Source organism: Gekko japonicus, unplaced genomic scaffold, assembly GCF_001447785.1.
Source record: "Gekko japonicus isolate JY-2015 unplaced genomic scaffold, Gekko_japonicus_V1.1 scaffold193, whole genome shotgun sequence".
NCBI lineage: Eukaryota > Metazoa > Chordata > Lepidosauria > Squamata > Gekkonidae > Gekko > Gekko japonicus.
Genome location: NW_015161952.1, coordinates 871,997 through 899,221, shown reverse-complemented (window position 1 = coordinate 899,221; position 27,225 = coordinate 871,997). Strand labels below are relative to the sequence as shown.

At 44.1% G+C, this 27,225-nt stretch overlaps 1 protein-coding gene across 1 annotated transcript in view; it reads right to left on the bottom strand.

Moving 5' to 3' along the window:
* Positions 1-27,225, bottom strand: part of LOC107125965 (multiple epidermal growth factor-like domains protein 6) — a 329,707-nt gene that overhangs the window by 12,934 nt on the left and 289,548 nt on the right. The window contains exons 21-24 of the mRNA XM_015429453.1: positions 26,880-27,011; positions 8,213-8,341; positions 6,822-6,947; positions 5,322-5,450 (exon numbers count right to left, since the gene is read on the bottom strand). Coding sequence (XP_015284939.1) covers positions 5,322-5,450; positions 6,822-6,947; positions 8,213-8,341; positions 26,880-27,011 — 516 coding nt within the window. The remainder of the gene's footprint in view (positions 1-5,321; positions 5,451-6,821; positions 6,948-8,212; positions 8,342-26,879; positions 27,012-27,225) is intronic.

Genomic DNA, 27,225 nt, shown 5'->3' with positions numbered 1-27,225 from the left:
AGAAAAGGCACCATCAGCTATGCTGCAAATTTGGTGCATCTATCTCAAAAAACAGCCCTCCCAGAGCCCCAGATACCCCGAGATTGATTCTCCATTATAGCCTATGGGGCCCATTGACTATAATGGATCCCATAGGCTACAATGAAGCTGGAAAAAAATAGATTTTTTTGCATACCCCTGTTATACTTTTCAGTAATTTCGTGGAATATTGCAGGCTGGTCCTCCAAAAGGATGGATCAGGACTTTTTAGATTATATTACTCAATTTGATGTAATCCTTTTACAGGAAACATGGATGACCAGTGATTTTATTATTCCTAATTATAAGCACATTTTAACTTCGGCCTCTCCTAGTAAAAAAAGGGGGAGACCTTCTGGCGGTTTGGGAATATTTATTTCTTGTTCTCTGAACATATCTATTATTGAACTTAACAGTAGACACAAATGGGCAGTGGCAGTGGTGATGATTTTCCGCAGACATAAGATAATATGCATTAATTTATATTTGAGACCACAACCGTCCCGGGATCTAACAAGAGCAATCTGGGAGGAGGTGGAACAGTTTATTCTGGACTGTGTCCAAAAATTTCCACATGCGATGCTTATTATAGGGGGGGACCTAAATGCAAGATTGGGTCCTAATAATGTAGTACTTCTGGATAAATTTGTCTGTCCTGATTTGGAAATCAACCAACTTACATTTAATCGTGCCTCGTTAGATCCGGGGTTAAACATCTCTGGGTTATGTCTGATTCACTTGGTTTCCAAACTGAATTTATATATCTTAAATGGTTCAGTGAAGGGTGACTATCCGGGGCAACTAACATTTTGTTCAGGACATAAAAGATCTACAATTGATTATATTTTAATATCAGGAGATTTACTCCCAAGAATGTCCCAATTTAAGGTTGATTCAAGACCTGAAAGTGACCATTTCCCGTTAAATTTTAGCTGGGTCTCCGAAGCCCAACTGGCAAACTTGTATACTAGAATGACCCAAAATGAGGAGATTGCTGATATTAAGATCAAAAATAAATGGAATAATGCACTTAATGTGGAATGTATTGCACGATCGCACTCGATGGAGGGCTTGGCACTCTTTTCCAGGATTATAAATTCTCCTGTAGAAAGTGATATCTTGTTGGCTCTCTATGGTGATCTTATTAAATTATTTAAGCCGATCCTAACGAGATCCAACACGTCCCGAAATAATAATAATAAGACTTTTCATAAAAGGTGGTTTGACCAAGAATGTTTTCAGGCCAAGCAGAACCTTATAGTGAGTTGTAGGGCATCTTTGGCAAATCCAAATAAATTAAATGACTTCCAGCTCAGCAAAAAAGCTTATAAGGCTTTATTAAAGTCAAAAAAACGGGCCCATGTATTATCTAGGTGGCAAACCTTAATAGAGATAACTAAGAACAAAGATAATGTGGGATTCTGGAAATTTGTGTCCGGAGTGCATAGGAATAAAAGTATTACGATGGTAGACACTATTCCCGCTAAGATTTGGGAGAAACACTTTGCGGCGTTATATAGTGATCCTCAGATGACCTCTCCCATGATGGACCCTGTAGAGACCCTGCCAACCTGGCCCCCGGTTACACCAGAAGAGCTTTCCCTAATGATTAAGCAATTAAAGAATGGGAAGGCCCCCGGAAGTGATTTTATTCCCCCAGATCTTCTCAAGAGCAATGTGGACTGGTGGTCACCGCTATTGGCCAGACTTTTTACCTATATTGACCATACTGCTCAGATTCCTACAGACTGGGGACTTGCAATTATAAATCCTATATATAAGAAAGGTAACAGGTCTGACCCTAGCAACTATCGTCCGATTAGTCTTTTAAACACTATTGGTAAATTGTACTCTAGACATCTGCAAATTAAATTACATAACTGGCTTGAACATGATAAATATCTAAGCAAAGAACAGGCGGGCTTCACCCATGGTCGATCAACACTCGACCACTGCCTTGTGCTAGACTATTTTATTCAAAAATATATGAGAGCTGCCAAGAAATCTCTTTTTGTCGCCTTTGTGGACTTGAAGGCGGCCTTTGACTCTGTATCTCGGGGTAGACTTTGGGCAAAACTGAACTGCTCAACCATAGATAAAAGACTTCTGCATCTGATGATTAAAGTCCATGAGAATACGCAATTACAAATCAGATGTAATGGTGAAGGAATGTTATCAAAATTTATTCCCTCTCGGAAGGGAGTAAGACAGGGTTGTCTACTTGCCCCCTCCCTGTTTAATATATATGTTAATTCCCTTATTCAGTCTCTTCATGGGATAGACGTCCACGCCCCTAACTTTTCAGGAGGAGAGGCGGTTCCAATACTGATGTACGCGGATGATGCCATCTTACTGTCCCAAACTAGAGTTGGTCTTAAACGGGCCTTAAGAACCTTTAGTAGGAAATGTAATGAGGAATTATTAACAATTAATTACTCCAAAACCAAGATTATTCGTTTTAACAGGGCTTATAAGAAAGATATTTGGAGAATCAATGGACATTCTATAGAGCAAGTAAAAACATATAAGTATTTAGGGGTTACCTTCAACTATAATGGCAGCTCCTCAGCCCATATAACTTCTACAATCTGTTCTGCTGAGAGAAATGTTAATGCTATTATCAGATTTTTTAGGAAGGAGGGCCAAGGTGTAATTTTAGCGGCTCTGAAATTATTTGACGCAAAGGTCTTAACCCAACTCACATATGGTATGCAAGTAACTACATTAAGTGATAATAATTTTAAGGATCTGGAAAAAGTTCAATCTAAATTTATTAGAGCATTATTTAATGCGCCTAAATGCACAGCAAATGTAGTTCTTAGGCAGGAGATTGGGGTGACAAAAATAGAAACGAAAATCTGGATTGCTTCAATTTTGTATTGGTTAAGAAAGCACTTTAAGCCTACAGGCCTAATTCGATCTTTTTTAGCTGCCAATCCATATCCTGAATGGTCCTCCAAAATATTAGGCAAGCTTGGATCAATCGGGCTTCATCCTGCAAGTCTTTTGGAGCTTGGATTGACAAAAGCTAAATCTATAGTAACCCAACGCCTAATAGATATAGAGGTCCAGACGGAAGAAGCGCTCTTACCCTTAAGATATAAAGCCTTAAAATCCTGGACAGGTTTTGCCCCCGCTCCATATCTTTCTAACATCATATATGACAGCTATAGATGGGTTTTTTCTAGAGCACGTTTTGATGCCCTGCCATCTAACTTGTTACAAGGAAGGTTTCGGCGCTGGCCTAGTTCCCAAAGATGTTGCCCGTGTACAAATCTTGAAATAGAGTCAGTCTCACATATATTGTTACATTGTAACTTTTATGCTATGGAGAGACAGCTGTTAATTTTTCCATTGTTGTCCAAATTCAAACCCTTGGATGTTCAGTTGAAAATTGCGGAACTGAGGATTTTAACTTTTTTGCTGGAAGACCGGATAGAGAGGATATCTTTAGCTGTGGCAAAATTTTGCTTTCTGGCCCTTAAAAAGAGGAAGCTTATACCTTAGATAGTGATCTGATGACAAATTAGCGTTGTATTGGTGTGTTTCAATGATATATTGTATTGTTCCTGTATTCGTTTAAAGGTTTTATATATATTTGATGTATGTATTTACTAGGTACTTCTGTATTTATTGTGTATTTTATTATTATTCTTGGAAACGTTCTATTGGCTGGTCGCTTGACCGTACTAATAAACTTGACTTGACTACTTTTCAGTATGATTTGTAAGCTGCCGAGTCACAGGAAAAGCAGGATATAAATATTTGAATACATAAGTAATTTGGGCAGGTTGATAACATTTAAGCAACTTCCTGTTTGTTAGGTTAGGTAGGATTCTGACAGTGATTGTTCCACCTCTATTATAGTTGACCTGTAAGTTGTCATATTTCACTAAAAAAACCCAAAGTAGACTGCAAGGGTCCCCCCCCCCCAAGTGCTGGTATGTTTTTGAAGGCTAAGTGCAGGGTGACAGTCTGAGGCCAGGTTTAACAATATAGTGAAAGGTGAGGGTAGACTTGTTCTCCGGAGGTCTACCAAGAAGAAGAAGAGGAGGAGGAGGAGATTGGATTTATACCCTGCCCTTCACTTGGAGTCTCAAAGCAACTTACAATCTCCTTTCTCCCTCCCCACAACAGACACCCTGTGAGGCAGGTGAAGCTGAGAGAGCTCTTTCGAGGACTGTTCTTAAGAAAACAGCTCTGAGAGAACTTGTGACTGACCCAAGGGTACAACAGCAGCTGCATGTGGAGGAGTAGGGAATCAAACCTGGTTCTCCCAGATTAGAGTCTGCGCTCTTAACCACTACACCAAACTGGCTCTCAAAGGGGCAGGAAAGAGCCAGGTAACCTATTCTCTGGAGGCCTGGTCTACCCCAGTAGTGGACATTTTCTGTAATGAAGTTTGACTCGATTGTTTTGTCATTATAAGACTTGATTCTGTTTTGCCATTATAATACTATATTCTTAAAACATAGTTTAAATGTAGTTTAAAAGGATTCATTCCAAGATTTTTAAAAGGTTATAGAAATAATCTAAAAAACTAATTTATGCGATAGTCAAATGTAGACTTGCTCACAACTTTAATGCTACTAGCTTTTTTCGCTCACAAGGTAGCATTTTTTATTTATTTATTGGATTCTTACCCCTGCCCTCCCAGCCAAGGCCGGCTCACAACACTGTGGAGCTTAGAGGAACATTGGCTCTTGGGGCCAGCTGACTGAAGCTTAGCCTGAATCTGCTTTGATAACTCTGATGGGTTATTAAAGATCTCCTTGTAAGTAAACCTGGATCTCACGTGTTGGTTCTTTGGGAACTTCTGCAAACCTATGGAGTCCCTGGCCAGGGTCCATAACAAAAGCAGACATGATTGCTGGGAAGATCTGTGAACAGGTCCTCCAAACACAGAGAAATGAGCAGCCACACGGGGTGTCCATTTGGAATAGAATTTCAGCCTGCCCCACCCCTGGCATGGTTTTGCTGAATGAAAAAGATCCTCCCATCCAGGTTGCTATTACTGTCGTAAGAGAAAAAAAAAGACAAGCACCTTTTTCACTGAGTGTGGGTATTTGTGAATTTTCTGCATTGTGCAGGGGCTTGATGACCCTGGAAGTACCTTCCAACTCTATGATTCTATGCTTCTTTTTCCCTTCCAGGGTTAACAGTGTGGCTTGGGGTGGGAGTTTTGATTGCCTAGTTTGGCCCTTGGTCCTCTGTACCATTGAAATGGTGGTGGTAATTTTACAGTAGATGGTGAAATGGACATCTGTACCTGCCCAGTGAAATGAGATAAAATAGAATGGTACCTTTCTCACAATATTTTCCTGTCCAGCCAAGTCCACAGGTACACGTCCCGTTCACAGGATCACAGGCACCACCATTCTGACACAGACATTTTAGCTGACAGTAAGGGCCATATCTTCCCTGGGGACACACTACAGTAAATTAACATAGCTTTTTTTTTAAGAAGAAAAAATAGTATAACAATAAAATGGACGCAACAGAAATGGGAAACAACCCCTGACCCCAACAACTCTCAAACTGAAGTTTTCTATGTGGTATAACTAATACTGGCTTCAGTAAAACAGTCTTTTGATCCAGAAACGCAATCAGAATTCATTGCCCGGACAACTCCTTTCTTCGGGTACAAGAAGGGGATTGTGCTATAGAAATGTACAGAGATGGCAAAATGAATCGGTGGAGTCAGGGTTATTGATGGGATGACAGACACATGCCCCAGTATGTTTTGAATCTAAATGGCCCTCCTTGGCAGAAAAAGGAGTGAAGAAATTAACAAAACCATTAAAAGACTGTTAAAATCCACCCCGCTTTTGCTGATTCCCCCTCCCACTTCAGACCCCAACTTTCTTTCCATGAGGTTCCTCTGACCTCTAGGAACAGAATTTTAGGAGGTTCTCTGGGGTACAGCAGAATGGGGAAGGTGGTGGGAAAGTCCTGTATTCTACTCTGTTCATAGGACAAAACCCAATTCATTTAGAAATTAGTCAGCAAAAGCTCTTCTATAAAGATGCTTATAAAATAGGATAAGAATCTTCCTATGACCTTATAAAGGTCATAACAGGAAGTTACATTGGGTATAATTCTTTTAATAAGGATCCTTTCTGTGCAGAGGTGCCACAATGGGTTGGCCAGGAACGGGTGGTGTGCATACGTTGCAACAAATGGTGGGAGAGAGAGATAATGGGAAAAGGTTGGAAAGACAGGTTAGGTAATCGTAGCAATGAAAGAGCAAGTGTTCATTACCAGAATCAATTTTTTATATGCAGCCTGTGTTATGTGCTATCAAGGCGCTTCTGAAATATGGCAACTCTATGAATTAATGACCTCCAAAACATCGACAACCTTGCTCAGGTCTTGCAAACTGAGGGCTGTGGCTTCTTTTATTGAGTCAATCAACTCTTGTTGGGTCTTCCTCTTTTCCTACTACCTTCAACTTTTCCTAGCATTATTACCTTTTCCAATTAATCAAGTCTTCTTATTTTTTTTAAACAAATAACGTTTATTTATAAGATAAATATTCAGAAGGTACATTAATCAAGTCTTCTTATGATGTGACCAAAGTATGCTAGCCTCAAGTTTAGCCATTTTAGCTTCCAGAGACAATCTAGGCTTGATTTTACCAGGAACTTACTTATTTGTCTTTTAGGCAGTCCACGCTATCTGTAAAACTTTGCATGCAGAGCCCTGTAGAAATTCTGGCACGGGGCTGAAAGCAGGCACAAACCATCTACTCCCATTTCATATTTTATTTTGCTGTCACACATCAAAAGCTGATGGTTTCTTACCTTGAATGCAACTTGGTCCAATTCGGCCAGGAGGACAGTAGCACTTGCCAGTCACTGGGTCACAGTGTCCCTTAACACAGGAACAGAACGAGGTGCAATCCTGCCCATAGTGATGCTCTGGACAAGCTGCAGGAAAGCATGACACTGTTTACCAGATGACCACTGAAACTTGAATCTAGGGGCACTTTTGTTAATGACAGTTCTTGTTGGATTTTATCGCCGGACAGAAATTCAGCTTGGTTATGAAAGCTATTTAGTGGTAAGGATGTCTTTCTTGCCCTGACCTGGATAGCCCAGTCTAGGCAGATCTCAGAAGCTAAGCAGGGTCAACCCTGGTTAGTATTTGGATGGGAGACCATCAAGGAAGCCCACTGCTACTTGCGCCTTGAAAACCCTATAGGGCTGTCATAAGTCAGGTGTTGATCTGATGGCAATTTTTTCCCTTCATAACCGAACATCCGTCAAACACAAAAACTGAGTCCATGTCTGCACTACAAATGTATATTGACTTCATGACACTTTGATTGTCATGGCTTCTCCCAAAGAATCCTGAGAGTTGCAGCAAAGTGCTAAAATAGTCTGTTGGTGATGCGTAGCCTTCCATCTCTCCCTAAGAAGATGGACAATTCCCAGGGCTCCCAAGGAACAGATATTAAAGCCACTGCAATTCTGTAATGCCGTTTTGCACTCTGGATGCCTCATATACAGATTCAGCTGCATTTCTTCTCTGCATAATGATCCTTACTATGCAAATAAGCACATATTTGAACACTGCTTTAGTGGTCCACATCTGCCTACCATACCATATTTTGTGCCGGTGCGCTAAATGAATGCGTGGCTAAAAATAGATGTGGTATTCCCTGTTTACAAGGGCTCCTGTCTATGTGGTGGGAAGCCCAGGCAGAGAGAAAATGAGCCCTGGTTTTAAGCAAGAAGCCTCCCTTAGGCATTAGAATTTAACTCCTCGCAGTTATTTATCAGATTCTGAGTCAAACCCAGCATTTTTGACAGCCTTTTGTTGAACTGTGCCAAAAGGCAGAGTATTTTGAATACTTAAAAAGATATTTCCTCACAGCTATTTGGTGACAAGAAAGGATCCGAACCAGAGTCCAGCCCAACACTCCAGGCCCTTGCAACACACCGGCTCCCCTCATGGCCTCTGATTGCCTATTGTAACATGGGCCAAATGTTTAGTGGCAGATAAGCTTTGCTAGACGTAGCCCCCTTATTTTGGGGTACAGGAGAAAAGCAATAGAATCAAACCAGCAGCTTGCGCGTTAAAGCCTGTACATGACCATTTGCCTGAACTGGTGGAATGTACTTATAAACAAAATCTGTCTAGGGCTGAGGGTCAGCATTTGTAGCCAGGATACCAAAGGGAACTAACTTACTTTGACCACAGTCAGCTCCGATGAAGCCAGGAGGACAACTGCAAGCTCCGGTTACAGGATCACAACGCCCTCCATTCAGACATTTGCATGATGTCCTGCAGTATGGACCGTAGGTACCTTCTGGGCATCCTATTCAAGTATCAGGAGGAAGAACAATCGTAAGTATAAGCACACAGCTAAGCAAAACAGGACAATGGCAGGTCTGTTCATTAAAATGCAGGTCTGCCCCACTGCCGTGACCTGGATAGCCCAGGCTAATCCGATGTCATCAGATCTTGGAAGCTCAGCAGGGTTGGCCCGGTTAGTACTTGGATGGGAGGCCACCAAAGAAGTCCAGGTTGTTGAGCAGAGGCAGGCGAGGGCAAACCACGTCTTGAAAACCCCTACAGGGTCGCCATGGTTGGCTGTGACTTGACGGCACTGTCCACCACCAAGTCTCCACACATAAAATAATAAATCAAGTCTGGCAGAACCTGTAACTTTTCACCACATGGGGCTATAGGGAGCAGATAATGGTAGAGGAAAATGAGGGATTTGAGTCTGCTAATCCAAAGGGTCAAGTCCTCCCTTTTGCCTCTTGCGAGCCAGCACTTTTTAAAAAAATCGGTTAAATTGTAAGATCTAATGAGGTACTCTTAGCCCCCAAGAACAGCATCAGCTTTTTGGCCTGGCGACACGAGGCCCCTTAATCTCAACCCCTCAGACATTACTTGATCCATTGGCTTTGCACAGATCCCTCACCTCAAGTCAGTGGCCTCTATAATGTAACTTCAGAGCCAAAGCACGCACGATCCTGGAAGTCTACAAGTGGAACTCAGATGTATAATTTGTCATTAAAAAAGCAGCTAGAGGGGGCTCAATATTAGTTGGGGCTGGACAAGACGGGGGCTTAATTTTTCTTCCCTTTGTATCGTTTCCCTGAACAAAAATACCCCTCTTTCCTCTTCTGGGCTGCTTTAAGCTGTGGTGGATTGGGGGGGGGGGAGAGTTAAGTGCCCATGTTTTGTTTACCAGGGTAAAAGCAGCGGGGAGGGGAGCATTTTGATCTTTAAAAGTGTGTGTGTGTGTGTTTGTGTAGAACGAACCTTCCCCATTGTGTCAGCCCCAATTCATAACAGTGCGCTGTATGGCGGTTTTCTAGGGGTGAACTATACATCTGGCATTCCAGTCACGGAATTCAAATGTCATGTGCCATTTTGGCCCTTATTATCACCCCCCCAAAAAAACATATTTCTGAATATTTTGTACTTCAAGCACAGCTGTCTTTGGCATGTTTTCCCTCTCCAGAATGCAAAATCATCTGTGGAGCCTGAAAAACAACAATCTGTCTGTCTGGCCTTCATGATAGTCCAGAGCCAAGTCGGCTGGAGCACGGTGCATTTTCTGAAACGCTTTTTGAAAAAATGTTCTTGAGCAACTGTAACATATCAGAAACTCCTTTTCTTGTACAGAAATACAACCGGCGCCCCCAACCACCCATCAAATTGGATCTGTATCCCTGTCTGTTTGGGAAAAAGATCAATACTAAGCCATGGATGTGGAGTCTAAATTCTACACTTTGAGTGTATATGCTTGGAATCTCAGTTCCTGGCAAGGACGAGTGAATCACTGCAGCAGCCTTTTTAATATCTAGCCAGCAGATTTGCCAAGAACACACCCTTAATGTAATGACCTCATTTGGCTCCTCTTTCGATGAGCGTCTCTTTCGCCCACCCCACTTCCTTTCCAGTCACTGTTTGGCTTTTGTTTCCATCACTTGCTGTTTCAGACACCTGAATCTCTCTCTCTCTCTCTCTCCTCCATCTTGTCTTTCACCCCTCCCCCAACTCTCCCCTCTTTTCTGGCAAATCTTGTGGAATTGTTTCCCACTTTGAGCTGACACTGTGTTGTTCCATGACGGGAAATGGTTGCGATCATTTGTGTAATCCTGTCTCTATACCAGTCGACTAGCCCCCTTTCACTTATTTATTTCCGTTCAAGCGGGAGCAAGACATAAAGATCACACCCCAATGACAACGTTTAACACTATCATCACCAACCCAAATCTCGTTATTTGTTCCCGCTTTCGCCAAAAAAACAGGCTGCTTGTAGGCAGCGAGGCTGGTTCGCACACTCTTCTGCCGCTTCAGTAAGGCCAAGTATCCACAAAATGAGGTTTTCAGAGTCCCACTGCCAGTTATCTAATAAAGACATTTTCTAATTTAACAGTTTCCTGTGTATCTGTGTTATGTTTTTTCTGGGAACTGCAGGAACGGCAGCCAACCCGCTAAGTCATTTCCTGATTTCTTCCTTCTGGCCTGGATTAGTCCTGCCATGACCAACAGCTCCTAAATCCTCTCACAGCAGTAGCGTGAAGCAGGGCTCTCCTAACCAACATTTTAATTACACTGTGAGAACAAAAGCAAAAAAAAAAAAAAAAGGACACTGGAAATGCCCCCGTTGCCTGCAACTCAGAGCAGAGGCGAATAGGGGTGATATAACACAGCGCCTCCTGTGAGAGGAGGACCTTCCCCTTTTTAGTGGCCACTGAGTACACTGCTGGCAGAATGCCCCAAAGATCTGCCACTTCTCCAGGCAGTCTTGTTTGGCGAACCCAAAGGATAATAGCAGTGACAGAAGGAAGCTGAGGAGAAGCTGCTATTCCCTCAACACATATATATATAGAAGAGAAGAAGAAGAGATTGGATTTATACCCCGCCCTTCACTTGGAGTCTCAGAGCGGCTTACAAACTCCTTTCTCTTCCCCTCCCCACAACAGACACCCTGTGAGGTGGGTGGGGCTGAGAGAACTCTGACACAAACTGCTCTTTTTCAAGGACAGCTGTGCCAGAGCTTGTGACTGACCCAAGGTCACATCAGCAGGAGCAAGTGGAGGAGTGGGGAATCAAATCCGGTTGTCCCAGATTAGAGTCCGCACACTTAACCACTACACACAAACACACACACCCTGCCTTCAAATATTTGCTTTCCATTCCCATTGGTGGCTTCTTTCTGGAGTCCAGAAAATGCTCTGAAAGCCCCATCATACAGCTGTAGTGCCAAAGCTAAGCAGCTCTGGCTCAGAGCACCATTTGGACGGAGAGCGACAGAGATGCCCATAAGCATTATGAAACACCCTGGAGGGAGAGCAACAATGATATATATTAAGTTACTCACAAGAGCACCTGATCAAATTGACGGAGGGACTGGGAGAAGAATGAGGGAAATCTGTGGCTTTCTCTATTATACAAACCAGATAGGGAGGAGCCACGCCTTTGGGGCTCTTTTTGTTTTAGCTCCCTGTACACTCCAGGAAGAAATGCTATACTCATTTTTTTTTTACTGCAATATTTCTAACCTGTCTTTCTTTCCCTTGACTTGGATGGGAAACCACTGAGGAAGTGCAGGGAAGCTATGCAGAGGAAGGCAATGGCAAACTCCTCTGCTCATCTCTTGCCTTGAAAACCCCATGAGGAGGAACTTCTTGGGGTCTCCATGAGTCAATTGCAACTTGACAGTGCACAATTCTCTCAGGATGTTGTCCAGTGACCAATCACGGGGAAAGGAAGAGGAGGAGGAGGAGAGGGAGGAGATTGGATTTATACCCTGCCCTTCACTTGGAGTCTCAAGAGTGGCTTACAATCTCCTTCCCTTCCTCTCCCCACAACAGACACCCTGTGAGGTAGGTGGAGCTGAGAGAGCTCTCTCAAGGACTGCTCTTGAGAGAACCACTCTGAGAGAACTGTGGCTTGCCCAAGGTCAACCAGCAGCTGCATGTGGAGGAGTGGGGAATCAAACCTGGTTCTCCCAGACTGGAGTCTGCACTCCTAACCACGACACCAAACTATCCCAAGCTTTCTTCAAGGAGCTCAGGGAAGTGGATATCAGAGGTTTGCAACCTTTTACAATTAAAGAGAAAATCTATGTCAGAATTTAGTGCAGGAAAGCTGATTGTCCTAACTATACATCTTATGGATAACTGACATGTTGATCAAGAATCAACAAAGTTTCTGCAGGATAAATACGGGTGCTTGCAAGTCTTACATTAGGAAGGGACAGCACACACAAAGTCTCAAAACACGAAATATATACAGGTGTCCCCTGTGTGATTTGTTCAGTGCAATGGCATAGGTCTGTTCATGGTTGGCACTTGGCAAATGTGGTGGTGGAAAGTGCCGTCTGGACAACTCTGAATATCTCTTGCCTTAAAAACCCTATAGCGTCACTCTAGGTCAGGTGCAACTTGATGGCCCTTTCCACAACCACTCATCCAATTAAAACCACAGCAAATCAAAAACATTATCCAACTGTAATCCTTTCTAGTTGTTACATTTGGGAGTATCCAGCTGCATATGCTGCGAGTGTGCACTACTCGGAATCCTCTCAATATATCAAAAGTCTTCTTGAATAAAACTGCCTTGAAGGTCTTTCTAAGATCAAGAGTGTGAAGGACAGGTGTGAAGGAAATTGAAATGCTCCTTAAGCATAAGGATGTGCTGCTGGTGACCAAGATCAAGATAATTCATACTGTAATATTCCCTATTACTATGCATGGGTGTGCAAGTTGGACAATGAAGAAAACTGACAGGAAGAACATTCTTTTGAAATGTGGTGTTGGAGGAAAGTTTTAAGGATACCATAGACTGACAAACAGACAAATAAGTGGTAATAGGTAAAGGTAAAGGGTTGCGGTGCTCATCTCCGTTTCAAAGCCGAAGAGCCAGCGCTGTCCGAATACATTTCCGTGGTCATGTGGCCGGCATGCCTAAACACCAAGGCGCACGGAACGCCGTTACCTTCCCACCGAAGTGGTACCTATTTATCTACTTGCAATTTCTTGCTTTCGAACTGCTAGGTTGGCAGGAGCTGGAACTAGAGACGGGAGCTCACTCCATCATGAGGCACCCGGGTCTTGAACTGCTGAACTACTGACCTTCCACAGCCTGCAGTTCAGCGTCTTAACCACTTGAGCCACCGCAGATCTAGATCAATTTAAACCTGAAGTCTCCCTAGAAGCTAAAATGACTAAACTGAGGCTATGGTACTTTGGTCACATCATGAGAAGACAAGAGTCACTGGACAAGGCAATAATGCTAGGAAAAGCTGGAGGCAGCAGGAAAAGAGGAAGACCCAACATGAGATGGATTGACTCAGTCAAGGAAGCCACGGCCCACAGCTTGTATGACCTGAGCAAGGCTGAGCAATGATGGAATGTTATGGAGGTCATTAAATCAGCATAGAGTTGCCATAAGTTGGAAGCAACTTGATGGCCTCTCTCTCTCTCTCTCTCTCTCTCTCACACACACACAGAGGGAGAGAGAGAGAGAGAGAGAGTTCTTAGCTTGGTGCAAGATCAAGAGAGGATCTTATACCAATCTGTACTTTATAAAGAATGTAGTGCTGCCACCCAAAGAAGGGTCTCTGTGTCAAATTATCCTCCTCCTTCTTTGTGACCATCTCGTTTAACATACTGGTATCCTGAAAACTTTACAATGAATATTTTCTTGTTCTTTCTACAGGTCATTGCTGGGTGGAAGGAATTTAACAGAGTGCTGTCATTTCCAGCGGCAGCTCCATATTTGTTGTAATCTGTAATTCTACCCTTTAAAATGTGTGCGTTGCAAGTTAAAATACCTTTTTCCAACATCTACACTGGTATATGGTATAGTCACATCGTGAAGTTTAACACCAAATATAGCTGTGTTTTTTAAAAAAATCAAAACACTATTGTGCATCGGGCACATGCGGCCTTGTACTGATTTATGGGCAAATAAAGCGATTCTTATTGCTAGGCTATCTGCTTCCTTTGGTCCCTGCCAAGAGACTATTTCAATTCTTCACTCCAAAATTTGAGAACATGAAAGCCCAGTTGCTCTTGGCGGCGGAAAATTTCTGCTTACCAGCCAGCTACACCTTTTATGGATAATTTCTTATACTCCGCTCTCTTTTTTTCCGTCCTCGTAGTACTATAAAGTATAGCAATGGTTGCCAGGCAAGGCTTCCAACCATATCCAACCACTTGCTGACTGGACTCGGGCCAACTGGAGTTCTTTGGGCGAGGCTTTGTATATCAAACCTGTTTTTAAACAGCATATTGGAAGTTCCTGCTGGGAAGATAGTATATGAGGCCATTTTGCATTTAGCCCAAGGAAATATTTTCATAAATGCTTTGGATATTGTTGGGGGGAGGGGCTATCTTCCAAATCTTTGGGTTCCCGCAGTCAAACATCAACTACCTGTGATAGACCGAGCGAAGAAGAAGAAGAAGAAGAAGAGGAGGAGGAGGAGGAGGAGGAGGAGGAGGAGGAGGAGAGTTACCCCGCCCTTCACTTGGAGTCTCAGAGCGGCTTACAAGCTCCTCTCCCTTCCCCTCCCCACAACAGACACCCTGTGAGGTGGGTGGGGCTGAGAGAACTCTGACACAAACTGCTCTTTTTCAAGGACAGCTGTGCCAGAGCTTGTGACTGACCCAAGGTCACATCAGCAGGTGCAAGTGGAGGAGTGGGGAATCAAACCCGGTTCTCCCAGATTAGAGTCTGCACACTTAACCACTACACCAAACTGGCTCGGTTCATTCAAACTAGCCTTGGTTCATGCATTTCCTATTCTGCAGAGCGACAAATGAGAACTTGCATAGGAGGAGCATAAAAAACAGCCACAGGAGGCTGCCAGTCTGAGCACAGTAATGCAGTGGGAAGGGATGCTCAACCCTCTCCCCTGCCCCCATTTGACCTCTCAAAATCATCATCCCCCCCCCAGGAAACGGAGGAAGCAAACAGTCACGACAATCGGAGGCAGGAATTTAAGGAGGCAAATGGAAGAAAGGTATATTACACCAGTTTGGTGTAGTGGTTAAGTGCGCAGACTCCACTTGCACCTGGCTGGATGACCTTGGGCAAGCCGTAGTTCTGTTCTTGGAAAAAAGAGCAGTTTCTGTCAGAGCTCTCTCAGCCCCACCTACCTCACAGGGTGTCTGTTGTGGGGAGGGGAAGGGAAAGGAGTTTGTAAGCCGCTCTGAGACTCCTTCGGGTAGTGAAGGGCGGGGTATAAATCCAATCTCTTCTTCTTCTTCTAAATGTTTGGGGAGGAGGGGGAGAGACCTTTCTGCTGTCTCTTGTTTCTTCCACCCACCAAGTCTGGAGTGGGAAAGAGCCAGGTGTGCCAGACAAGGATTACTGGGGCTGCTACTAATGCCAGGTGTGGTGCTGGGTACGCCAGTCACCTGGAAGGCCAGCAAATTATGTTCATTAACTTAGATATTTCTATCTCACTTTTCCCCCTGAGTGGCTTACTGCCTCATTCTCCTCCATTTTATCCACACAACAACTACCCTGTGAGGTAGGTAAGGCTGAGATTGTGTGGTCACGGAGCAAGGTCACTCTCTGTTCTCCTCACAATACCCCTTTGAAAAGTAATTTCTTGAGTAAAACTCTGGGGAAAATTTTCATCCCAGCATAATGAAGCGTTTGATAAAAGTGCTATGTAGGATGGACGCGCTCCTATCTCTGATGTATGTACACTTCCAATCTCATAACTAAAGGTAAAGGTTTCCCTTGCTCGAAAGCCAGTTGAATCTGACTCTAGGAATGCGGTGCTCATCTCCGTTTCCAAGCCGAAGAGCCAGTGCTGTCCGAAGATGTTTCCGTGGTCATGTGGCCAGCATGACTAAATGCCGAGGCACACAGAATGCTGTTACCTTCCTACCGAAGTGGTACCTATTTATCTACTTGCAATTTCTTGCTTTCAAACTGCTAGGTTGGCAGGAGCTGGGACCAGAGATGGAAGCTCACTCTGTCATGCGGCACTCGGGTCTCGAACTGCTGAACTACCGACCTTCCAGTCTGCAGTTCAGCATCTCAGCCACTGAGCCACCGCAGCCCCTAATCTCATAACTACCAGCCTCTAATTTAGATTGATCTGCCTGTTAATGATCACACTGAAAAAGAATGCAATCGACTCATAACTGTGTGCTGGATGGGGAGGGCACTATTAGAGCCACCACCTTCAAGGCTGTTTTCCTGGAATTACGACTGACCTTTAATCTACAGAAGTCAGTTCCCAGAGGAAATGGCAAATTCAGGATGGGGACTCTATGGCATTACATCCCACAAGCCCCCTACCCAAACTCCGTCCATAGACACCACCCTGAAATCTCTAGGAACTTCCCAAGCTGGGGTTGGTGACGACCGAAACTGTCTATCAGCAGTGTTCTGTTACTACACATCCTCCATTTATTTCAGTTGTACTTCTGTGGGGGGCACACATGACTGTACGTACTCTGCACAGAAGACAGTGCTTTGCTTACGGTGCCTACAGGACTCAAACACAGTGTTTCAGTAACTTTGTGAGCGTACACAGGGGTTTTCTAGGGGGGAAAGGACACATTCATTTCATTCCACTCCCCCAGCAGTGACAGCCAGCGAGTGCTGAAAATGGGAATTTGCGTAGTTTCCTCCCCCTCGCATTTAGAAATTATGTATAGAAGTCATACTTCCTCGAGCAGGTCTAAACTACCCCTGAGTGGATCTTTGGAGAGGTGGTGTATAAATTTTTAGATAGATCAGTAAGACTCTTTCCCATAGAAGTCTGATGGCAGTTCTGGCTTTAAACACCGCTCTGGGCCATAGCAAATGAGCCACGTCACACTAGGGATAGGCAGACTTCCCTGGCTTGATTCCGCTTGGTCAACGAGACTATTTCCCATCTTCCAGGGGTGCAGAGAAGGGGAACATAAAAGGCTGAAAGTACCCTAGGCTCCCACAAGGCAGAGGATCCCAATGCATTTGTTCATATTGCCTGAAGTTGGGGACAAAGTTGTGCCCATTTGACCTTTCACCTTTGACCCTCAGAACACTGGTTTACAGAAAGCCTACCTAGTGATCTGGTATTCAGGGTATTAATGAATGTATAATCATTAAATGCTGCTTACAAAACTACATAGTACATTTATTATCTCAATACTATATTCCACTCACAAATCCCTGGCTTCTGCAGCTAATGTTCCAGCATTCCAGTTCTTCTCTGGTTGGAATTATGCTCTGAACCAAAGAAGAATTCTTGAAAGATATGGCACTTGCTTCAGCTAACATCCGAGTGTTAGCAGCTAGACGGATTTGGATTCTATACTGCCCCTCCTGATTTTCAGTGACATTTGTAGTTCTTACTGACATGTCTACCAGTTGATGAGCACAGCATTGCAAAGTGTGACTGAGCCATGGCAAATCAGTTGAACACACATGAACACATGAAGCTGCCTTATACTGAATCAGACCACTGGTCCTGCCACCCACGAGAACCTCAGCCAAGAGGACCACCTTTGTCTTTATTCCCTTCTGTACACATGGTCAAAGCAATGGTATTCCCAGTAGTCATGTATGGCTGCGAGAGTTGGACTATAAGGAAGGCCGAGCGCTGAAGAATAGATTCTTTTGCACTATGGTACTGGAGAAGTCCCTTGGACTGCAAGAAGATCAAATCAGTCAATCCTAAAAGAAATCAACCCTGACTGTTCCCTGGAAGGCCAGATAATGAAACTGAAGCGCAAAGACTTTGGCCACCAAATGAGAAGGGAGCACTCCCTGGAGAAGACCCTGATGCTGGGAAAGATTGAAGGTCAAAGAAGACGGGGACAGCAAAGGATGAGATGGTTAGACAGTGTCATAGATGCAACGAACATGAAATTGAGCAAACTTCAGAGGACGGCGGAAGACAGGAGGGCCTGGCGAGATCTGGTCCATGGGGTCGCAAAGAGTCGGACTCGACTGTGTGACTGAACAACAACAAAAATACCTGAGTGTGGGCCCAGGAAAGATAAAATGAGCCTGAATTAAACTGGAATCAAAAAGCACTCAGTCATGGCATTGAGGAAAAAGAATGAAGGGCCACACCTTTTAACAGTCATATGCATAAGCCCTCCACCCTGAAAGGGACTTGACTGATTAAAGGCTATTTCCCCAAGAACCTCATAGCTTCCTCCCAGCTAATTTGATCTGAACTAGTGACCCAGATTTCCAAAACAATAAGCAACAGATCAACCCCAACCATCTCCTTCCTACCTAAATGACCACACAGGAAGATTCTTTACCTTTCCCAATCATGGCCCACCAACGCAGACATATCTGACATTCTAAATGCAAAAGGGGAAAACTCCCACCCACAATAGAGACAAATGCCAAGAACAACCCTTCCCCTCCACATCCCAGGCAAAAGGGTACAAAAAGTCACCTCTTGGACCAGTTTTTTGCAGGCAGTTTGGAAAGACCCTGTTACCCCAGCCTCATAGTTGGTCCCTAGTCTTCTCCACATCCTGAACCTCCTCTCTGATCACCTGGCACCAAACCTTCTGCCTTCTCCTGGTCAGTTTCAACTCCCAATGCTGCTTCTTTACTGTGCAGAGCAGTGGAACAGACTGCCTCGGGAGGGGGTGGATGCTCCTTCGCTGGACGTTTTCAAGCGGAGGCTGGACGACCATCTTTTGGGTATGTTGTAGGGCTATCTTTCGGCTATGCTCCTGCAGAGTGCAGGGGGTTGGACTCGATTACTTGCAAGATCCCTTCCAATTCTAACATTCTATGATTCCCTGAATCAGGCTTGTATGTCTTATTTTCGCTTATGAGTGTATTTTCTGTAGGTAGGCAGCCATTCCAGGGACAGATTTTGTGTTGTTACTGTTGTTCCACCATACTGCATTTCTGTCCTGTGTTTTTCATTCATTACTACTTTATTCTGTGGTTTTCTGTTAGATTTCCACTCCCCAACGCCATTTCTCCAAGAGCTGATCAGAATCTGCAGCTCCGTATACTTGGCAATACGGCCCCAAGTGTTTGTGCCCCAAAATACACATGTTTTGTCTGTGTGGGCAGGGCACACCTCTGCATGTAACTTCCCTGACATGTGTACAGTGATTTGGGTACTAGTTCATCAAGGTCAGTATTGTCTACTCAGACTGGCAGCAGCTCTCCAGGGTTTCAGACAGAAGTCTTTCAAGTCACCCACTTACCTGATCATTTTAGCTAGGGATCCCAGGGATTGAACCTGGGACTTTCTGCATGCCAAGCAGTGTTCAGGCACTGAGCCACAACTCCTCCCCTGAGTTGTCACAGAGAAAACCTGGATTTTGCTTCACTTCAGCACAGTGTTTTTCAGTGGAGACAGTTCACACATTAATTGGCTGCAAACCCATTTGAGGAATCATATGAAGTACATATATACCTGAACTGCCTCAACGACATTAACACTGGGCCTAAATTCTGTGTCATTCATGCAGCCTGATATTATAGTTAAAAACAACTCCTGTTGGGGGTCTGCAAAACAACCAAATCTGCCAAACTCCAGTTTAGAAAGGAATGGGAGGCATTTCACTAGTATTCCTATGAGAGGATATTAATTGTGTATAGCAAATAAAAAATTAAAAGCTGGAAATAAAGATGATTATCTGCCTCTTTTTCAAGCTACATCATTGCATTTTCTTATCAGTCTCTGCATTGCTCCAGTCCACAAACAATTTTAAGGAAGTCACATTAAGTCTGTAGGTTTTTTTTAAACAGCAAATATTAAGGAAGGCTCAGCTATGTGGTGGTACTCAAATTAAGAATCTATACCTTAGCCTAAAACAACAATTAATCTTAAATTAACCAGATTGTCCTGTGCAATTTATGGTGGCCTCTATGGATCACTTTAGGTTTAGGGTCAAATACTGCATCTCCTTTATTTATTTGTTTTCTTTTATAACTACCATTTGTGCACAGTTTAAAATTATGAGATTTTGGGGAACTATTTGGGTTCAGTTTAAAAGGACTGAAAATAAGGAGCACGCAGGGAACTATAAAACTGGTACAACACAAAGAGTAAAATTTAGGTCAGTCTGACAATTAGGGTTTTTTTAACAGCCCATTCTCAAGGTTTTTATTTAAATGCTAGCATTCAAGTATTTAAAAACAAGTAACACACAAATGATGTGTCTGGTGCAACATGATATACACCACTGCCTCCTTCAGGCAATATTTTCCTCTCAAGATTTCCTCCCAGGCGCTCCGTCCCCATCCTTCAAGTTCAATAAATTCCTTTTGCTATGGGGAGAAATAAATGGCCGAGACCCCACCTTCCAAATCCGTCTGAGCCCGCACAGTTAAGCTACTTCAAAATGTTGGTTTTATTTTCCAGACTCAGGGGAATTTTGAAATGTGTTTCCTCAGTCCAGTTAGTTACCGCTTCCAAAGTGAGGGGGTTAAAGGTAGGAAAACATGAGGGTGAGTGCCCCCCAGAAGGTTGTCCCTAACCTTTATTTATTTATTTATCAAACTTATACCCCGCCCGGTACAATATCCGGGGGGGGGGACGTTCTTCTGAACAGGGCCTATCTTAAACAGCTATTAAGAGACAACACAAAGATGCTCACTGGCAGACTGTGGAGAATTTTTTTTAAAACTTCTGGGCTTGGGTTTCTCTCTCATAGTAGAACACAGGCGGGTGTGTGGGGGTGGGGGGAGTAAACTGCTTCCAAGCATCACCCAAGGACCAACCATCAAATCTCTGGAAATGCTGGCCAGGACAGTGAAACAGACAGCTCTCATCTGAGCTGGAATTTGACACTGAGGAGTTGTCACAGAGACCTGGGGTTGCAAGGGCTAGATTGTTTAACCCACAAGGGGATGGGAAAACAGAAGAAATAAAATCCCTTGGCATGGAGGGAGGGGTCCATTTTGGCTAATTCCATCTGGAGGAAGGAGCACTCAAACCGGAGCTCTATCTTGAGGGCCGTAGTTGCCATGCAGGGCAGACAAAGATGGAGACACCTGGACAAAGACTCCAAACTAAGGGGTAGCTTTTAGAACACTGTAATTTATATAAGTTAAAGAGCCTGCCTTAGAACAAGATCCAGCAAGGGCATATAGAGAGAGAGGGACAGGGGAATGGTGTGTTTGCGCCTTTCTTTTGTATTCACTCCGTCCGCTGCTGTGCCGAAAGTATGTGGGTAGATTTTAAAACTTTTAATATATTCCTTACTATTTTAAATGCCAGGAGTTACTCTCTGTACCACACAGACCTCTATACCATTCAAGGTAAAGGCAAAGGTAAAGGTTCCCTTGCTCGAAAGCCAGTCGAGTCCGACTCTAGGGTTGCGGTGCTCATCTCCGTTTCAAAGCCGAAGAGCCAGCGCTGTCTGAAGACGTTTCCGTGGTCATGTGGCCGGCATGACTAAACACCAAGGCGCATGGAACGCTGTTACCTTCCCACCGGAGTGGTACCTATTTATCTACTTGCAATTTCTTGCTTTCGAACTGCTAGGTTGGCAGGAGCTGGAACTAGAGACGGGAGCTCACTCCGTCATGCGGCACACTCGGGGCTCGAACTGCTGAACTACTGACCTTCCACAGCCTGCAGTTCAGCATCTTAACCACTATTTTATTAAATACTATTTAAAGCAGGTATCAGGGAAAGGGAGGGTGGGGCCAAAGTTTGCTGCTCTGTGCTCCCTAGAGGAAGGACAGAACAAAAATCTCAGAAATAAATGTGAGAAACCGAATGTAGCTTCATCCATTTGCTATGATCCACCCTTGCTCAAAACCAAAACGGGAATGGGCGGGGATCCTTGAACGGTGTTCACTGTACCGGGTGTGTGTGGAGGTACAAGGCAGAAGCAGAGAAAGGAGCCCTTAGAAGTGAACAAAAACTCCTTTAACTCCTAAATAGCTTATCAAAATTCTCTTGATTGCTCTCAAATGTAGTGGCAATTCTATTCACATTGAAACCAATAGATGATACTGCTGGTTAAGAACATAAGAACATGAGAAGAGCCCTGCTGGATCAGTCCAATGGTCCATCTAGTCCAGCATCCTGTCTCACACAGTGGCCAACCAGTTCCTCTGGAGGGCCAACAACAGGGTATAGAGGCTGAGACCTTCCCCTGATGTTGTCTCCTGGCTCTGGGATTCAAAGGATTAGTACCTCTGAATTTGGAGGTTCCCCTCAGCACAACATGGCTAGTAGCCACTGATAGACTTATCCTCCATGAACATATCATCCCCCTTTAAAGCTGTTTATTCTTGTTGCTATCAATATATCCTTTGGCAGTAAATTCCACATTTCAATCACTCTGTGTAAAGTAGTATTTCCTTTTGTCCATCCTGAATCTACTGCCCATCGGCTTCACTGGATGTCCTCAAGTTTTAGTATTTTGGGAGAGGGAGGAGAAAATTTTCCACCCTAACTCTCTCCACCCCATACATAATTTTGTAAACCTCTATCATGCCCCCCCCTTAGTTGTCCCTTTTCTAAAGTGAAAAGTCCCAGATGCTTCAGCCTTTCCTCATAGGGAAGGTGCTCCAACCCCCTAATCATCCTGGTTGTCCTTCTCTGTACTTTTCCCAGCTCTGCAATGTCCTTTTGGAGATACAGTGACCAGAACTGGACACAGTATATTCCAAATGAGGTCACACCACAGATCTATACAGGGGCATTACAACATTGGCTGTTTTATTCTCAATCCCTTTTCTAATAATTCCTAACACAAGATTTTGCCTTTTTCACTGCTGCAGCACATTGGGTTAACACTTTCATTGAGCTATCCACTATGACCCCAAGATCTCCCCCCCCCCCCAGTCTCAGCAAGTTCAGACCCCATTGGCCTAGGAAGTTGGGATTTTTTGTCCCATTGTGCATGACCTTACACTTACCAGCACTGATCTTCATTTGCCACATTGTTACCCACTCACCCAGTTTGTGGAGGTCCTTTTGGAGCTCTTCACAGTGAGCTTTGGTTTTCAGCATCCTGAATAATTTTGTGCTATCTGCAATTTGGCTACTGTACTACTCACCCCTAGTTCGAGATCACTGATGAATAAATTAAATAGTAGTGGCCCCAATACCAATCCTTGTGGGACCCCACTGCTTACTTCCCTCTATTGTGAGAACTGTCCATTGATTTTCACTCTTTGCTTACTGTCATTTAACCAGTTTTTAATCCATAAGAGAACCCATCCTCTTATCCCATGAGTCTTATTCAGGAGTCTTTGGTGACGTACCTTGTCAAAAGCCTTTCGAAAGTCCAGGTCTACTGGGTCACTACTGTCTACATGCTTGTTTGCTTTCTCAATGGGCTCCTAAAGGTTGGTGAGGCAGGACTTCCCTTTGCAGAAGCCATGCTGATTTTCCCTCAGCAGGCTGTGTCCCTCTATGTACGTAACAATTCTATCTTTGATTACAGTTTCTACTAGTTTGCCTGGGATAAACATTGAGCTGACTGGCCTGTGTCACATTTGCTACTCTCCAGTCGTCTGGTACAGTGGCTGAATTTAGTGATAGGTTACACATATGGGCTAGTAGATCAATGATCTCACATCTGAGTTCTGTAAGAATTCTCAGGTGTATGCCATCAGGACCTGGAGACTTATTGGCTTTTAATTTCCCCAGTAGGTCTAGAATTTAATCTCTGGTCACCTTAGCTCTTCAGACTTCCTTCCTGAAAATAGGGGCTGTGGCATGAGTACCTCCCCCACACTTTCCACAGTGAACACAGTACCTCCCCATCTTCCTTTAGCAGCCCCTTTATTTCTTTGTCATCCAAAGGCCCAACTGCTTCTCCGGCTGGCTTCCTGCTCCGGACAGATTTTTAAAAATGTCCATTGTTTGTCTTGATGCTTTTAGCAACCCACTCCTCAAAATCTCTTGTTGCATGCCTAATTATTACATTTCTTTTCCCAGAGCCTGTGATCCCTCCTGTTCAATTCATTGTGGGCAGACCATTCACTTTTTAAAAGAAGCCTCTTTACTTTGTATAGCTTCCTTGACCTGCGCAGTTCAGCCCTAAGAAGAGTCAGTTGTCTTAGAAAGATGTAATTATGCTTAGGATTTCATTGTGACTAACTCAGAAAGAAGAAGCTTGCAAGGATAGTGCCTAGATGATGCACCCAGCTTGCTTTCCATACAGTCATCTGTACCAAAACACTCTTTTACAGGGAATATAACCAATTATAACGTTTTCTTTCCTTTAAAAATATACTTTTTAAAATTCTGTGGTAAAAGGACTGATTAATTGCTCTGACCCGTCAATTAATGCTTTTAGTACTAATAAAAACTGTTAATGGATAATTGGGAATGAGTCTTTCCCCTGGTAAAATGTGCTTTGCAATAAATTCTACTGGCTTTAAATCTGTTCTTATATTTAAATTTATATCCCATCTTGTCACACAGGCTTAGTGTGGCTTAGAGCATCTTAAAGTGATCAAGGATACACAAAGCACAACTATACACATAAATACTAAGACAGGGCTTGGCAAGTTCCAGCTCTTTTAAATCCTTTAAACCTTTTGCCATTAACCCTGAGAATCCCAATTTGTTGTCTACCTTTCCTGGCTGCCTAGATAATTTTTTTTGAAGTATTTCTGAATATCTAGTACATGATTTAGCCCTTGGCTTTGATCCAGGTGAAACTGTCTGCAACGCCACAAACGCAGCTCAAGACAGAAGTAGGGCGTGTCCCTTTTCCACCTCAGTGTAGTGGAAATGCCCCCACTTTTGTCCTGGCTTTTGTCCACTTTTGTCCTGTGCAAAGGAGGTTGTGTTTGGTGAGCATCAGGATTCACACTGCAGTTTTCAATTCTGAAAGGGAATCCTCGTGCCCAAGTGGCTTCCATGTATTTTCCTTGTCAAACTGGGGCACTTCCTCACACTCACTATCACAGTAGTTCTACGTGGTAATTTGGTAAGGCCTGATTTTAAGAAGAAGAAGAAGAAGAAGAAGAAGAAGAAGAAGAAGAAGAAGAAGAAGAAGAGGAGGAGGAGGAGGAGATTGGATTTATACCCCGCCCTTCACTTGGAGTCTCAGAGCGGTTTACAAACTCCTTTCCCTTCCCCTCCCCACAACAGACACCCTGTGAGGTGGGTGGGGCTGAGAGAACTCTGACACAAACTGCTCTTTTTCAAGGACAGCTGTGCCAGAGCTTGTGACTGACCCAAGGTCACATCAGCAGGTGCAAGTGGAGGAGTGGGGAATCAAACCTGGTTCTCCCAGATTAGAGTCCGCGCACTTAACCACTACACCAAACTGGCTCTCTTTTACTATTATGGTGGAATTTTCTTTACTGTATTTTGCTTTTTTTTTAAAAAAAAAAATGTTTTTCTATGTGGTGACAGCTCCCTGTTTATAACATTTTCATCCCTCCCTCGCTCCCTCGCTCCCTCCCTCCCAGGAGCTCAGAATGGCTACACAATTTAATGCCTGGAGCCATTCTATCCTGACAACCCCTTGGCCTGAGGCCTCCCAATGAGCTTCATAGTAGAATGGATCTACATGGCTTTCAGTGAATTAAAGCAGAGTGCGGATTTGCTCCTCCCAGTTCTAGCACAAGACTGTAACTTCTGCACTCGCTCACTGCGTTCAAGGGAAAAAGGAGAATTCACAGGCTAGATAATTTGGTTCGCTTAGGGTTGCCAAGTATAGCTTACCTCCGCAGTGGGGGACTCCCGGGTGGATCCCAGAGCGCGCACGCCGCATGCACGTCACCAGGAAGTGACGTTATGATGCTGGGCACGCTGGGGGCGGGGCCACGACCATTCAAGGGGAAACCATAGAGTTTCCCTTCGGATGGTCATGGCACCGCCCCCAGCATGCCCGGCGTCATAACATCACTTCCTGGTGACGCACACGCCGGGGTGGGGTTCCCCCCCCGGGACCCAATTCCGTGGTGGCGGAAATTGGACCTCCAAAGCGGGGGTTTACCTGCCCCCACTTGGCAGACCTAGGTTCACTGCTGCCTTCCTCCATGAAACTGCACATCCCTATCCATGCAAGTCAAAGGTTATCACGCAGAGCCGATAAAATGAAATCAATGAGATTGCAAACACCGGTCCAAAAGCAAGGTCTGAACTAGCCTAACTATTCCCTCTTCACAGACAAAAACAGATTTATTTATTATTTAAACGTTTACACCTTGCCTTTCCTCATGGTCCAAAGTTGCTTACCGTAATAGCTAAAAAACTTTTTCAATTAAAACCAAAGATAAAATAGCAAACCCTAAATTTCTTCCCCTTAAAAGGTGTCTGCCATTCAAACCCCCCCCCAAAAGCCCTGGCAAACAGGCAAGGCCTTGCAGTGCCTCCCAAAGGCCTCCAAGGAGAGGGCCCCTCTCGCCTCCTCAGCGAGCCCCTTCTGCAGAGCAAGAGTCAGGATGGAAAAGGCTCAGGCTCTGTCTGGTCTGTCTATGCCAGACAGGCCACCCTAAGTGGTAGAATAGCCAACAGATGGCTGCCAGATGACTGCATTTGGCCCATAGGGACAGTGCGAAGTAGTAAAATGCTAAGGTCATTTTTTTTAAAAAAAAGGTCCATTGGTGAGCCGGGACAGCTTTGAGGCCCAGGTCAAATATTCTTTTCAGTGTCTCATGGTCACAAATACGATGGCAAAAATCAACAAATCTAATATGCCCAACACACTGGACACTTGTACACCAAATAAACTACAAGTACATATACTTAAATATAACTATATGACCCAAATAAGCCCAGACACTAGGTATGCATCTAGACAAAAAAAAAAGAACTGCTTTGCGTCACTGTGGAAAGTTCCACCATCGTCGAGACCCGTGAAAACTGAAGCTTCTGTTAAAACCATAGGCGCCAGAATCCTGGAATCGTAACCCACCGACCAAATACTCAACAGAGACAGCGATGAAGCAGAAACGACACTTACTGAGGTCGCAGCGGATTCCGTAGTACCCTGGCAAGCAGCCACACTGGCCCGTGACGTGGTGGCACTCTTCATTCTTGCCAGAACACTGACATACTTGGTTACAGTTCTCCCCGTATGTGCCTGGCAGACAAGCTGAGGGAAGAGGAAATGTAAACCAATGAATTACATTTGTCTTGGTAAACACACTGCTCAAACAAAGAGCGGGGTAGCCTTTATTCAATAAGACCACTGCCTGCAGAAGAATGCTGCCCGCTGGGACTTTGGGTTTATTACGTTTGCTTGGGGATTACTTTGCTGTTTGATTTTGTTTTGCTCAAGTCAATTTGTGCCCGGCTGTCAAGGGCCA